General features: G+C 43.8%; 1 protein-coding gene across 1 annotated transcript in view; it reads right to left on the bottom strand.

Annotated features, from left to right (window-relative positions):
• The window catches only part of LOC115077781 (vomeronasal type-2 receptor 26-like), a 117,686-nt gene that overhangs the window by 61,840 nt on the left and 39,724 nt on the right, over positions 1-16,122 (bottom strand). Inside the window, exon 3 of the mRNA XM_029580066.1 lies at positions 12,490-13,308. Within this exon, the coding sequence (XP_029435926.1) occupies positions 12,490-13,308 (819 nt within the window). The remainder of the gene's footprint in view (positions 1-12,489; positions 13,309-16,122) is intronic.

Raw genomic sequence — 16,122 nt, 5'->3', positions numbered from 1 at the left:
TGTCTTCTAGATGTTCATTTAACTGAATCAAAACTATTTTTTGATTAATTTTGCCAGAAATGGGAAATTTGAAATTTATCTGTAATTATTCAGCACTTTGTTATCCAAGTTTTTCTTTTTTAAGATTGGTTTTATGATTACATTTTTTAATTCTGGGGGCAGAATTCTTTCTTTCAAGGATAAATTAATAATGGTATTAATAGTTGGAGCAATTGTTTAAATCATCTGTTTAAGAGTAAATATCGGAATTACATCTGCAGGATGCTGGGCTGGATTTAACTTTTGTATGAGTTTTATAACTTCCTCCATTGTTGCCTCCTTAAACTCTGTCCATGGCAAAATTTATTTTGTGTTCACTTTAATTTCATGTTTGGGAATTTTATCTAAATTTGTAATTATTTGATCAATTTTACTTTTAAAGAACAATGCCAGTGCTTGACTAAGATTTACATTCGTGTTTGCATCTGTTTGTGTTGGGGTCGGAGGTTAGTTTGTTCACTAAATCAAATGTTTTAGGGTTTCCTGAAAATGTTTTTATTGTATTACTATAGTACTCCTTTTTTGTTTAGTCAATTAATTTCTTATAGAATGCAAAATAAACATGATAATTAGTTAGGGTTGTTACACATTTATTTCTTCTCTATGCGTTTTTCTTCTCTATGAGTTTTTGCTTTGTTTCTTTGATAGTTTTATTATATCAAGGATTATATTTCTTATTTGCTTTGATAACTTTAGTTTTTTGTGGGTTTATCTCATCTGTCATTTCATTTGTGATCTTAAACCAGGATTGTGTCACATTTAATATATTTGATCAGAACCGCGGCGGTGCGTTGAAAACCTGCCCACGAGGGTTCCACCCACCGTGGGCGGAAGAGGATGATGATGGCCTAGCAAAGAATTGCCTGCAAGAGTTTCACCTCCAGTGGGCTGAAGACCACGAGGATGTGACAGGCCACAGGTGGTGAAGGAGGCAGACAGTGAAAGGTAAGGGAGGAGGAGTGAGAATGCCTTACTCACTCACCTCCTCGCCCCATCTCTTACATTTTTATCTGCCTCACTCGCTCAACTTCCTTTCCCTCCTCTTCCTTCTTACTGAGAAAGGAGGGGAGGAAAAGGGAACTGAGAAAAATAAGTAGAAGGGAAGGGAAGGTAGAGGGTTGATATTGCGGGCAGGTGTGAGTGAGAGGGTAGGAAAGGGAAGGAGTGAGTGAGAGGGAAGGGGAAGGGCAGGAATGAGTGAGGGAAGGGGAAGTGAAAGTGTGAGAGAGGGAAGAAGCAAGAACAAGGTAGGCAGAGAGAGAATGACTGAGACATTTCTTGTGTGTGTGTGCATGTGTGTATATCAGAGTATAATAGGGATGTGAATCATTTTTTGACGATTTAAAATATCGTCTGATATATTTTAAATCGTCAAAAATCATTAGAGGTTAAGATCTTCCCTGATTTATCAGTTCTTACACAATTAAGAAGAAAGAGCTTCTTGGAGTTTCGCCAAGAAGCTATTACAATGGGATATTCGTATACATTGCGTTATCCTTGCAAATGCATAATTAAAAAACAACAAGATACCTTTATCTTTTTTATACCCGATCATCTAAAAAACTTTATTGAACAAAGAAGATCTGCCACAATATCTCCAATACCCAGCGAATAAAGTATATAGTAGGTAGTACAGTACAATTTTTCTGGGTAAATTATTGCTGATTGATTATCTCCCCTTAGTTTTTCTTTCAATACCTCTGTTTCTCTTAAGATGATTAAGAAGAACATTGCCATTGATTGATTATAATACAATTGTGGATAGGATTTATCTCAAGTTTGTGTATTTGAAAATAGTGATTATGAATGATGTTCTTATAATTATTGGAAAATCAATAAAAATATAAATTACAAAAAAAAATCATTAGAGGTGATATACAATAGGAATTCCCCCGATTTATCGTCAAAAATCGTAAAACGGGGGAAGGGGAGGGCGGGAAAACCGGCACACTAAAACAACCCTAAAACCCATCCCGACCCTTTAAAATAAATCCCCCACCCTCCCGAACCCCCCCCCCCCAAATGTCTTACATTACCTGGAGTCCAGTGGGAGGGTCCCGCTGTGATCTTCCACTCTCGGGCCACGGGTGCGTTAATAGAAATGGCGCCGGCGCTACCTTTACCCTGTCATATGACAGGGCAAAGGTAGCGCTGGCGACATTTTGGTTCCTGTCCCCCAATGTCATGAGCGCAGGAGATCGCTCCTGGACCCCCGCTGGACCCCTAGGAACTTTTGGCCAGCTTGGGGGGGCCTCCTGACCCCCACAAGACTTGCCAAAAGTCCAGTGGGGGTCCGGAAGCGACCTCCTGCACTCGAATCGTATTTGCCGTATTGCGAAATGGTGCCGGCCATACGGCCAGCGCCATTTTGCAATACGGCAATATGGCCATACGGCCGGCGCCATTTTGTAACGCACCCATGGCCCGAGAGTGGAAGATCTCAGAGGGACCCCCCCCACTGGACCCCAGGTAATTTAAGACATTTGGGGGGGGAGGGGGGGATTTATTTTAAAGGGTCGGGGTGGGTTTTAGGGTTGTTTTAGTGTGCCGGTTTTCCCGCCCTCCCCCGATTTACACGATTTAAAAAATAACAAAACCACGACGATCCAATTCCCTCCCCCCCCCAGCCAAAATCGATTGTTAAGATGATCGATCACACGATTCACATCTCTAGAGTATAGGTGGGCGGCTGTGAGAGAAAATGTGTGAAACCTGTGTTTGCGTGTGGGAACCTGAGAGTGAGAGCCTGTATGTGTGTGTGTGTGTGAGGAAAATTGTGTAAGAGTGAAAGCCTGTGTGTATGTGTTTGTGTGAGAGGGAGAAATGTAAGATTCCATATTAGGAGATACCATCCATGAAAAGGACTCAAAATGGCGCCGATAGCCTTTGCCCATACTATGTCACAGGGGCTACCGGTGCCATTGGTCAGCCCCTGTCACATGGTAGGAGCACAAGATGGCATCGATGACCATGTGACAGGGGCTGACCAATAGCACCTGTAGCCCCTGTGACAAAGACTATCGGCACCATGATGAAACCGGCACCGAGGGTATGAGAGTGTAGGGGATGGTTCCCGGACTCCCCACTGGACCACCGGGGAGTTTTGGTAAGTCTTGGGGGGGTCAGGAGGGTGGGGGGTTGTAGTTAATTTTAATTTTAGCTGGGACACGAATAGAAATCACCCTATTAATGCATCGGGGTGCCATACGGCCAAATGCAACGTATTTGCTCCCCGACGAATCCGAATCACAAATGCAATGTATGGCGTCCCTCTGCATATCCCTAGTGGCGATGTGCAGGAGGGTGCCATGTGTAAAGCAGTTCAACATGGGTCAACCAGTGCTAAGAGATAGGCCGGCTACCCCAGGGAGAGTTCCCTTTCCTTTCAGCAGGAAAGGGCTCCCTTGGAATGGGTTCACCCCTAGAGTGTATAATAGTACAAATTATTAGGATTTAGGCATGTGCAAATAGATCATCACTTCATGAGCAAGATGGATGAAGTTCTCTTCTCTGCCCTGAAACTAAAAGACATTTTTTTTGTTTTATTTAAGGATCCATGCTGTGAAGGATTAGTATTTTGAATTTCTGGAGACTGTGGTTTCCCTTTGCAGTGAGGGTTCAGCTGTTAGGACCAAATAAGCGCTGACATCATCTCCCACCCAAATCTATGCTGACATAGTGAGGTCAAAGGTAGCACCGGCGCCATTTTGAATATTGGCAATACGGCCCGAGTGCAGGAGGTCACTCCTGGACCCCCGCTGGACTATTGGCAAGTCTTGTGGGGGTCAGGAGGCCCCCCCAAAGCTGGCCAAAAGTCCCTGGGGGTCCAGCGGGGGTCCAGGAGCAATCTCCTGCACTCGTGATGTCGGGTGACAGGAACCAAAATGGTGCCGGCGCTACCTTTGCCCTGTCATATGGTAAGGGCAAAGGGCCACCGGCACCATTTCTATTAACACAGCCGTGGCCCGAGAGTGGGAGATCACGCCGGGTCCCCCCCCCCCCCCCACTGGACCCCAAGTAATTTAAAACATTTTGGGGGTGTTCAGGAGGGTGGTGGATTTGTTTTAAAGGGTGGGGGTGGGTTTTAGGGTTGTTTTGGTGTGCCGGTTTCCCCCTCCCCCGATTTACGATTTTTTAACCAAAAAAACCATGACGATCAGATTCCCCCCAGCCAAAATCGATCGTTAAGAGAATCGATCACACGATTCACATCTCTACCATTTGGTCTTCTTCAGCCATCATTTCTATGTTTCTATGTTTCTATGTAACAACGTTTTTATATTACTATTTTCTACAGGAGTCCATGCTCAGCTGGCATTAAGAGCATTATCTGCTGTGGGAAGTGAACCGATGCTGCAGTTTGCAGGTTTAAAAATCACCACTTGTCTAGCAGTGCGGTGCGGGAGAAAGGGGTCAGCAAAGGGGGATGCTGTGATATAGTCCCAAAAAAATAATAAACAGAGAGACCCCATTTTAATGAATTGATCAGTTTATAAAAACAGATATTTGTGTGTTTAGTTTAAAAACGGATTGGCGAGAATTAAATGATATTAAGACACATCATGATAATTTATGGGACATTGAGAGAAAGTTATTTAGCAGCAGAGATTTGGTCATCATACTGGCACACTTACAGTACATCCGTAAGCCTTTTCTTGCACATTTAAAATTGTCCTTATGTTCATGTTGTATGTCACAATTAACAATGCTTTCTCATTTCCCAGAGGAGAGTGTCTTCCCCAGATGTGCAAGCACTATCTCAGTAACAAAGATTCTGTTGCAAGACTGTCTTCCAGAAGAAAAAGCAAAAAAATGAGTGGAAACTGAGTATTAATGAGTATAGCGCCTCCAAGGGGCCCAGCCATATAAAAGAACTAAAAGTAGCTTTTTGGCTGAATTGTTATCAGGATGTTTAGTTTCAATTGAGCTGTAATTTCTCTAACCTGTATGTTGCCAGATTTTATATTTTCCCAGGTTAATTACAGATGAAACATTTGAAGATTGTTGAAGATTACATTTTCCCCTTTTTTCCCCAGTTATTTCATTTTTAAACAGATCTCTTTTTGATTTTTTACTTTTGTTTTTATTCTAGATCGATCTAGACACTATCTAAGTACTTTTTCACACACCTTTTTGGCCTACTTTTATTTTTGATCAGGGGTTTGAGCTCATCAGAAGTACAAAATATGTGTTACTTGTTGTTTGTCTTCTGTGTCATGTGTCCTTACACTTGAGGAATGAATGAAGTTGTGTGTCACAGTTTAATGTTCTCTGTGATGTTTGTGGTGGAATCTTCTCCCTAATTAATCTGAATTTGTTTTGCCCTTATGGTAGATTCTGATCAAGTACCATACCTAGTAGAGATGTGCAATCGTTTATCACGAATTAGGCAATTACAAAGAAATTGCCTAATTCGTCCTGGTTCGGGGACCCCGAAACCCGAAAAGGAACCCCTCCCCCATCCCGATCCCTCCCCCTCCCCAAGACTTACCAACATCCCTGGTGGTCCAGCGGGGTCCCCCCGGGTGCCATTTGACCCTCCGTGGTGTGCCCAGTGTGCTAGTGCTAGCCATGCTCAAAATGGTGCCAAATAGCCTCTGAACTACTATGTCACAGGGGCTACCGGCGCCATTGGTCAGCCCCTGTCACATGGTAGGAGAACCGACCAATGGCGCCGAAAGCCCCTGTGACATAGTATGGGCAAAGGCTATCGGCGCCATTTTGATTATTGGCAGCCGACGACGACATCGCTCCCGGACCCCCGCCGGACCCCCAGGGATTATTGGCAAGCCTTGGGGGGGTCAGGAGGCCCCCCCAAGCTGGCCAAAAAGCTTGCCAATAATCCCTGGGGGTCCAGCGGGGGTCCGGGAGCGATGTCGTCGTCGGCTGCCAATAATCAAAATGGCGCCGATAGCCTTTGCCCATACTATGTCACAGGGGCTTTCGGCGCCATTGGTCGGTTCTCCTACCATGTGACAGGGGCTGACCAATGGCGCCGGTAGCCCCTGTGACATAGTAGTTCAGAGGCTATTTGGCACCATTTTGAGCATGGCTAGCACTAGCACACTGGGCACACCACGGAGGGTCAAATGGCACCCGGGGGGGACTACGCTGGACCACCAGGGATGTTGGTAAGTCTTGGGGAGGGGGAGGGATCGGGATGGGGGGGGGGTGTATGTAATGTACTAAAATTAATTTAAATGCGTGGGGTGGGGTTTTTTTTTTAGCTTTGTTTTCCCGCGTTGTTTTTTGGCCCGGTTTCAGTTTTCCCCGTTTATTATTTTTTTTTTTTCAAAAAAACTAAACGGGGAAAACCGAACTTTACCATGAAGTATCCGAGTCAAAAAACGACCCGGTAGCAAAACACGAAGCACATCTCTAATACCTAGTGCTGCACTGAAAGGCTGTGCTTCCTGTCACTGATGTGCACTAAATTATTTATTTATTTATTTAAATTCTTTTAATATACCGATGCTCAAGACCAGGTCTTATTGTACCAGTTTACAGTAAACAAGGGGTAACCAGTTAACAGGGCAAACAACAACAAAAGTTACATTATAACAGGGAATGTAGAACATAAGAACATAAGAACATAAGAAAATGCCATACTGGGTCAGACCAAGGGTCCATCAAGCCCAGCATCCTGTTTCCAACAGTGGCCAATCCAGGCCATAAGAACCTGGCAAGTACCCAAAAACTAAGTCTATTCCATGTAACCATTGCTAATGGCAGTGGCTATTCTCTAAGTGAACTTAATAGCAGGTAATGGACTTCTCCTCCAAGAACTTATCCAATCCTTTTTTAAACACAGCTATACTAACTGCACGAACCACATTCTCTGGCAACAAATTCCAGAGTTTAATTGTGCGTTGAGTAAAAAAGAACTTTCTCTGATTAGTTTTAAATGTGCCCCATGCTAACTTCATGGAGTGTCCCCTAGTCTTTCTACTATCCGAAAGAGTAAATAACCGATTCACATCTACCCGTTCTAGACCTCTCATGATTTTAAACACCTCTATCATATCCCCCCTCAGTCGTCTCTTCTCCAAGCTGAAAAGTCCTAACCTCTTTAGTCTTTCCTCATAGGGGAGTTGTTCCATTCCCCTTATCATTTTGGTAGCCCTTCTCTGTACCTTCTCCATCGCAATTATATCTTTTTTGAGATGCGGCGACCAGAATTGTACACAGTATTCAAGGTGCGGTCTCACCATGGAGCGATACAGAGGCATTATGACATTTTCCGTTTTATTCATCATTCCTTTTCTAATAATTCCCAACATTCTGTTTGCTTTTTTGACTGCCGCAGCACACTGAACCGACGATTTCAATGTGTTATCCACTATGACACCTAGATCTCTTTCTTGGGTTGTAGCACCTAATATGGAACCCAACATCGTGTAATTATAGCATGGGTTATTTTTCCCTATATGCATCACCTTGCACTTATCCACATTAAATTTCATCTGCCATTTGGATGCCCAATTTTCCAGTCTCACAAGGTCTTCCTGCAATTTATCACAATCTGCTTGTGATTTAACTACTCTGAACAATTTTTTGTCATCTGCAAATTTGATTATCTCACTCGTCGTATTTCTTTCCAGATCATTTATAAATATATTGAACAGTAAGGGTCCCAATACAGATCCCTGAGGCACTCCACTGTCCACTCCCTTCCACTGAGAAAATTGCCCATTTAATCCTACTCTCTGTTTCCTGTCTTTTAGCCACTTTGCAATCCACGAAAGGACATCTCCACCTATCCCATGACTTTTTACTTTTCCTAGAAGCCTCTCATGAGGAACTTTGTCAAACGCCTTCTGAAAATCCAAGTATACTATCTACCGGTTCACCTTTATCCACATGTTTATTAACTCCTTCAAAAAAGTGAAGCAGATTTGTGAGGCAAGACTTACCCTGGGTAAAGCAATGCTGACTTTGTTCCATTAAACCATGTCTTTCTATATGTTCTGTGATTTTGATGTTTAGAACACTTTCCACTATTTTTCCTGGCACTGAAGTCAGGCTAACCGGTCTGTAGTTTCCCGGATCGCCCCTGGAGCCCTTTTTAAATATTGGGGTTACATTTGCTATCCTCCAGTCTTCTGGTACAATGGATGATTTTAATGATAAGTTACAAATTTTTACTAATAGGTCTGAAATTTCATTTTTAGTTCCTTCAGAACTCTGGGGTGTATACCATCCGGTCCAGGTGATTTACTACTCTTCAGTTTGTCAATCAGGCCTACCACATCTTCTAGGTTCACTGTGATTTGATTTGATTCAGTCCATCTGAATCATTACCCATGAAAACCTTCTCCATTACGGGTACCTCCCCAACATCCTCTTCAGTAAACACCGAAGCAAAGAAATCATTTAATCATTTAATCTTTCCGCAATGGCCTTATCTTCTCTAAGTGCCCCTAGGCTGTTAAGCTGAAAGAACTGTTTTCCCTACCTGCATCATTGAATTCAAAGATTATCCCGACTTGGACTGTGAACTATTTTCAAAGAAAGCCATCATACAGCTTTCATCATACATCATTTGATTTTCTTGTGTGTTCATTGTTTTGTGTCTTGCTCAGATGCTGTTTGGACCTATTTGCAAATGCCATTATTTAGACAGAATTAACGCTGTTTTTCCAAGTTTTCTAGTATTTTCCAGTTTAACTCCAACCTCTTATATCCGCTAAATGATTATGTAATATTCCTTTCTCTACCCTTCTCTATGAAAGCTGCCTTGATCACATTACCCACATGCTATATCCCACTGATTGCCCTCTGAGAGTGAGATTTGTCCCAGTATGGTTCAAATATTTTCTTGACTCCCTTATTCTTTGACTATCTGGTTTTTCTCTGGATCTTCCTTTCCTTATTTGTGTACTCTGTGGTTTCAGTAGTAATTCATGGTTCCAGAGGAATATATATATATATATATTCACATATATTTCTGCCACATCAGCATGTTAAATACATGCTGTTCTATTTGCTGCAAGCTATTTCTAGCATTCTCTCACTCATCTTACTGTTGGTGGCTTGCACAAGTTCTCTTTTGACTTATTCTTTGTTCTGCATCCTGCATTTATGATAATTACTTTCTGATCTCTAATATCTCAATATTCTATTCCCTTTCTACTCTGATCTCCCCATAATCTTTTTGAACATTTCTTCCTGTAACACTTCTTATTAGGTTTTACCTAGAGTATGCTTGTGCTCTCTTAAGAACCTAAGAACATAAGAATATGCCATACTGGGTCAGACCAAGGGTCCATCAGGCCCAGAATCCTGTTTCCAACAGTGGCCAATCCAGGCCATAAGAACCTGGCAAGTACCCAAAACCTAAGTCTATTCCATGTTACCGTTGCTTATGGCAGTGGCTATTCTGTAGGTGAACTTACTATCCAATCCTTTTTTTAAACACAGCTATACTAACTGTACTAACCACATCCTCTGGCAACAAATTCCAGAGTTTAATTGTGCGTTGAGTAAAAAAAGAACTTTCTCCGATTAGTTTTAAATGTGCCGCATGCTAACTTCATGGAGTGCCCCCTAGTCTTTCTATTATCTGGAAGAGTAAATAACCTATTCACATCTACCCATTCTAGACCTCTAATGATTTTAAACAAATGTTTCCTGGTAGTGTGGCCTTTGTGTTTATTCTAAGATTGTTCTCCTTGTAGAAATTTACCCATTCTGAGGCTTACTCTCACAAAGATATGCAACTATTCCTATTCCTACCTATGACCAGAATGTGTCTTCTGTTTTTTTTTTATGTTGTTTTTCCCTTTCTTCCTTGTCCATTACAATGGATTGCCTCTTAATACTTTCTCTGTACCTTTTAAGAATGATGTTCAATTGCTCTGCTAGGTTATCCCTTCTGATTAGTATATTTGTGACACCTATATGCATAAGCACCAATCTGATCTCATGTAAACCACAGTGGATATTGGCCCACTCCATTGTTGCAACACAGTGCATCCATAGACCTTACACAGTATTGCACACTATAGCTATAGGCAATTCCCGCTTGTCACAATATTTTCTCAACTATACCATGAAAGCTCAAATGATAAATTCTTATTGGCCCAGTATTGTGACCTATCATGATGGCTCTTGGGGTTACAGAACTCCAATTTACATGTTAAATCATATTATAAGATTGCAAGCTGTTGTTGAAATAATTACTAATATAACTGTAAAAGCATTGAGAATATTAGTCACTTAGCAAAAGGGTTTCCTTAAAGCCATTTACCAGAACCGTCTACATTTGATTACATACTAGCTGCAGAAGGAGGATTATGTGGTAAATTTAACCTCAGTAACTGCTGTCTTCCAATAGACGAAAAGGGTGAAGTAATTGAAGAAATCACCCGCAACATGATGTCAATTGCACATGTACTGGTGCAAACCTAGAAAGGCCTTGATATCAGTGATCCATTCGGATCTCTTGGCTCATTGTTCTCTAGTTTAGGTTCAGGATTCAAAATTCTAATTGGCTCCATGTGTATGATTGCCTTACTTGGGCTTGTTGTCTGCCTCTGCTTACCATGCCTCTGAATCTGCCTCCGAAGATGCCATGATCAAGTCTCTGAAATGCTGATAACACAGACCAGCACTCGGATCATGCTCAATCAAGCTGAAACCTTGAACCTGATGCTCCTGGATTCTAATGATGACACTGAACCATTCCCCACCACCCATAATGACTATCTGTGAAAAACGAGCACATTGGTACGAAGATGGGTAAAGTCTGTAGCTAGTAAGGATTAGCCTTAACTAGGTGGGACAACCTAAGACAGGCGATGTGTGACACAGATAGATATGAAGGGTTCCTAGGAGTCACCCTTCAAAGGGGGAAATGTAATAATAGTAGATTGATATATCCTGCACACGTGACGCTAGCACTATGAAGCACTATGAAAACTAAACTTACCAGAGAACCAGCCAGCACAGATGGCATCATTATTGGGAAAACGAAAGTTAACTTGATCTTATTCTCTGCTAATGATAACAAGAGGCTCCTGCCCATAGTAACAGGGCACACCACATTCTAAAATTTATTGATTGGCTATAAGGTAATGGGTGGGCATTTGCAGACTCTGTTGATTGGCTGAACAAAACCCTTAAATTGCTGAGCACACACGTCAGATCTTTGAGCAGGCTCAGATATACCACTTGTTTTGTGTTGCTTCTGCTCCTGAAGGAACCCTACCTTCCTCCATAAATAAACCTCTTACTTTTATGACCTTTTAGAGTTGGTCTTTATGGGGTCAATTCGTCAGGGGGGGGGGGGGTCAGCCTTTTTTACAATAGGGACATATACATTGCGCATTGACAATGTGTTGAAAACAAATGCATATCCCTATGATCTATATATGTACCATATCTTACCATCCATCCATTATGTTCCATACTCCTCGTATATGCATTATCTTGTATTATATTTTATTATGTTGTTCCATATTGTACCATCCACATCGAATTTACTTCATTCCAGACTGCTCTGTTAATCCTTTGTACAGTACTTTATTTCCTTTGTATATTAAGTCACTTGTTCTTGTTACTTAAGGATACAGTTCTCTTTGTACCTTGAACTTCCCAGTTCTCTCCCCCCCCCCCCCCCCCCCCCCCCCCCCCGTTTTTTGTAAATTTTTTTGTAAACCAATATGATGTACCCACGAATACCGGTATAAAAAAATGTTAAATATATATATATAGAGAGAGATAGATAGATATTTATATATTTATAGATGTATAGATATTTATAGATATATAGATATGTAGATAGATATATACAGAGGGAGAGAGAGAGAGACTGTATCCATAGGAACAGGTAAATGAATGTGGGTTTTTTTAAATCATGATTCAATCACTTTAAGGGAAAACAACCATAGAGAGCAGTGGAGTAGAGGAGGAAGTGGGCTTTGTGCTCAAGAGACAGACAGTGAATGAATAGAATGAGAGAGAAGCTTATATCTCCTTTTAAATCCACCTGCCCTTCCCCCAGCAATCCAGTGGCCAGCCAGTGGGGTCGAGGGCTAATGCTGTATTGCAAGCCACATAGCATGTTCAAAAACAGAACCAAAAATCATTGCATGGTCATGCAGTTCTGGTTACCATGCAGTGGAATCAAGGTGGGGGGAGGGGGGACTGGAATGGAACTCCACATGGCCAGAAACCACACAATTGCATTGTAAACTTCCCCACTCCTGACTGGTAAGTGAAGACTGTGGGGCTTGAAGGGCAGGAGGGAACACAGTACATGTGTCCCATTACTGACAACTGCTGGGCATCCCTGGTGGAAAGAAAGGGTCATTGTCTGAGTAGAGATCTATTTTACTCTCTCTTTTTTACCAAGTTATACTTCCCTCATTTAACTCCATTGCACAAAATTAATTTTACAGTAAAGAAACAAATGCATTCTACTTAAAAGAATCAATCAGGAGGGTTTACCTTCCATGGCTGAAATTCCACTTTTAGATTCCCCCCATGTTGAGACTTGGCTGTGTACATATTGTGCAAAGCATGAGCCAGTGCATAGACTGCGGTGTAAAGACTGTAAGTGAACTGAAAATTATTCACATCAAACTCCAAAAGTGAAAGTTTAGACAGAGTCTCCAGCCCTGTGCAGTTGAGGAAACGTGAATATTCAGTCCCATTCGGAAGTTCACACTGGAAAGCAGCTCTCCAAAGAGGTCGCAGAAAAGAGAGGTCTGGAAAGGAGGCTGGATGGAGTTTATAGAGGAAATCCTTGAATCCTGGAATCTTTCCTTTAGGAATGGCAAATGCTAGAGAGCCATTGAATGTGCTGCAAGCTGAAGCAGATGGGAAATTTATGTTAGCAAGGGAAGATGGGGCAGCAGAGATGATCCACACTTTGTCAGCAGTCTTTCTCCACCATTCCATGCAGAACTGTACTACAATGTCACTGTTAGTACTGTAGAGGATAATAACCTTAGCTAATGACTTGTCGATCATGTCAGTAATCTTTTTAAATTTTGCAAACTGCTCAACTGTATAATCAATGGAAAAATGTAACTTTTCCAGAAAAGCCACACAGCTGCCAGTCTTGATAATCTCCCCCTTCAGTTCCTCACTGCCCTTCTGATCACTGTCATCATCTGAAGTGAGAATCCCCACCCAGGTCCATCGGAAGAAGTTCAGGAGCTGAATCAGGCCCTGGAACTGAGATTGATCATGTGGGACCGTACGATAAAAGAATGGGAAGTCAACCCGGTCATTGAAGAGAGCATCCATAGATCCATAACTGATCTGTGATTAAAACAAAAAAAAATATGAACCAAGGTCAAACAGAAGAGCAGGTCTTTGTTTCTTCCTTTATTTAATTCTTATCTCAGTCAGTTTCTATTAGGGATGTGCAGAGGGACGCCATACGTTGCATTTGTGATTCTGATTCGTCGGGCAGCAGATATGTTGCATTCGGCCTTATGGCACCCAGATGCATTAATACGGCATTTTCTATTTGTGTCCCAGCTAAAATTAAAATTAACTACAACCCCCCACCCTCCTGAGCCCCCCAAGACTTACCAAAATGACCTGGTGGTCCAGCGGGGAGTCCGGGAACCATCCCCTGCACTCTCCCACCCTTGGTGCCGCTTTCATCATGGCGCCGATAGACTTTGTCACAGAGGCTACCGGTGCCATTGATCAGCCCCTGTCACATGGTCATCGGTGCCATCTTGTCCTCCTACCATGTGACAGGGACTGACCAATGGCACCGGTAGCCCCTGTGACATAGTATGGGCAAAGGCTATCAGCGCCATTTTGAGTACTGGCATCGGACGGCCGGAGTGCAGGATGTCACTCCGGGACCCCCGTTGGACCCCCAGGGACATTTGGCCAGCTTGGGGGGGGGGGGACACTCCTGACCCTCACAAGACTTGCCAAAAGTCCAGCGGGGGTCCGTGAGCGACCTCCTGCATGCCGGCAGTCCGATGCCAGTATTCAAAATGGCGCTGATCGCCTTTGCCCTCACTATGTCACAGGTGCCGACCATCGGTACCTGTGACATAGTGAGGGCAAAGGCGATCCAGGTAATAGATGGATATCCAGGTAATAGATGGATAACTACTCAAAAAAGTAAAATATCAGCATTTAGCTGGATAACATGTGTGTTTTCCGGATAAATGCCTCTGAATATAGAGTCTCATTGGATATTTTTCTATGCTATAATTTTTTTACCCAATGATGCATAGTACTCTAATAACATAATGATCTGTTAGTGATATGAGTAATTTATTAATTTTTATCATTGCCCTAGATTTTTCATTCCACTATAAATATAGCAGAATGATTGTCCATGGGGAAAAAAGGGGCGGGTAGTAAAACTATGCAGCCGGCTGCATCACAGCGGTATGGTAACACATAGGGGTAGATTTTCAAAGGGGTACGCGCGTACCCCCCGAAAACCTACCCCAACCCCCCCTACGCACGCCGAGCCTATTTTGCATAGGCTCGGCGGCACACTCAAGCCCCGGGACGCGTGTAAGTCCCGGGGCTTGCATGAAGGGGTATGTCGGGGGCATGCCCGGAGTGATGCAGCGTTTTGGGGGCATGTCGCATGTGATGTGACGTTTCGGGGGAGGGGCCGCGGGCGTGGTTTTGGCCTGGGGGCATTCCGGGGGCATGGCCACACCCTCCGTAACAGCGCCCGGGTCGGGTCTTGGCGCGCTGGCAGCCCGCTGGCGCGCGCAGATTTACGTCTCCCTCCGGCAGGCGTAAATCCATGGATAAAGGTAGGGGGGGGGTTAGATAGGGGAAGGGAGGGGAAGGTGAGGGGATGGCGAAAGAAAATTCCCTCCGAGGCCGCTCCGAAATCGGAGCGGCCTCGGAGGGAACGGAGGCAGGCTGCGCGGCTCGGCGCGCACAGGCTGCCCAAAATCGGCAGCCTTGTGCGCGCTGATCCAGGATTTTAATGGATACGTGCGTATCTATTGAAATCCCGCGTACTCTTGTTCGTGCCTGGTGCGCGAACAAAAGTACGCGCTCGCCCAAATTTAGAAAATCTACCCCATAGGGATGTGCATTCGTTTTAAATGAAATTGATTATTTCATCAGTGTTTCGAGAGTGCCCGAAAATGAAAAAAATTGAAATATTGTGGAATTTCATATTTCATATTAGTATGGGACTTAGTGCGCAATAACTATGGTCCAGATTTTAAAAGATTTATGTACATAACCGGCCTTACGCACGCTAAAAGGCCCAGTGGCACGCGTAAAGCCCCGAAACACATGTAAGTCCCAGGGCTTTAGTAAAGGGGCTGTCTGGGCGCAGTCCAAGGGCGGGGGCCGGGCCAGAGGCCTGCAACACAGTGGCTATTGCCGCTGAGTCGAGGGATCGCGTGTCGGCTGTCGGCCGGCTTGCGCAACTTGCGCCTGCCTGGAGGCAGGCACAAAAGGTAAAACAAAGGTCGGGGGGTAGAGTAGGGCTGAGGGGGAAAGGTTAGGGGAAGGGGGTGGGAAGGATAGGCTAGGGGGGAGGGAATGGGGGAAGTCAGCATGGCTTGGTGTACGCAAGGTGCATAATTGTGCACCGCCTTGCGCACGCATGTAATAAAATCAGGTGTACATGTGCACGCGCCGGGTAGCGAGTGCACATGTAGGCCGCGCACACTTCTTTTAAAATCTACCCCTATATTTTTCTTATTTACAGGCTCTACCCCCCGACCTTTGTTTTACCTTTTGTGCCTGCCTCCAGGTTGCGCAAGCCGGCCGACTGCCGACACGTGATCCCTCGACTCAGCGGCAATAGCCACTGTGTACATGTGCTACCCGGCTCGAACACATGGACACGTGATATTATAACATGTGCATGCCGGTGCGCACAAGTTATAAAATTGTGGGTGGCGCGCATAAGGGGGGGGAAGACATATGCAAAATTCACACGGTGACACATCATTGAGCTTCCCTAGTTCTCTCACAGTCTGCTCCAATTAAGGATCGGACTGGGAGGGAACTTCCCTACCCCCCTACCATAACCTCCCTTCCCCTTCCCCTCTCCTACCCACCCCCTATCCCTATTCTAGGTACCCCTATTTTTTTTATTACCTTTTGCTCCACCAAACG

The sequence above is a fragment of the Rhinatrema bivittatum genome, chromosome 16, assembly GCF_901001135.1.
Source record: "Rhinatrema bivittatum chromosome 16, aRhiBiv1.1, whole genome shotgun sequence".
Taxonomy (NCBI): Eukaryota; Metazoa; Chordata; class Amphibia; order Gymnophiona; family Rhinatrematidae; genus Rhinatrema; species Rhinatrema bivittatum.
Note: the sequence above shows the minus strand (reverse complement) of the source record. Positions and strands in the feature narration are given on the sequence as shown.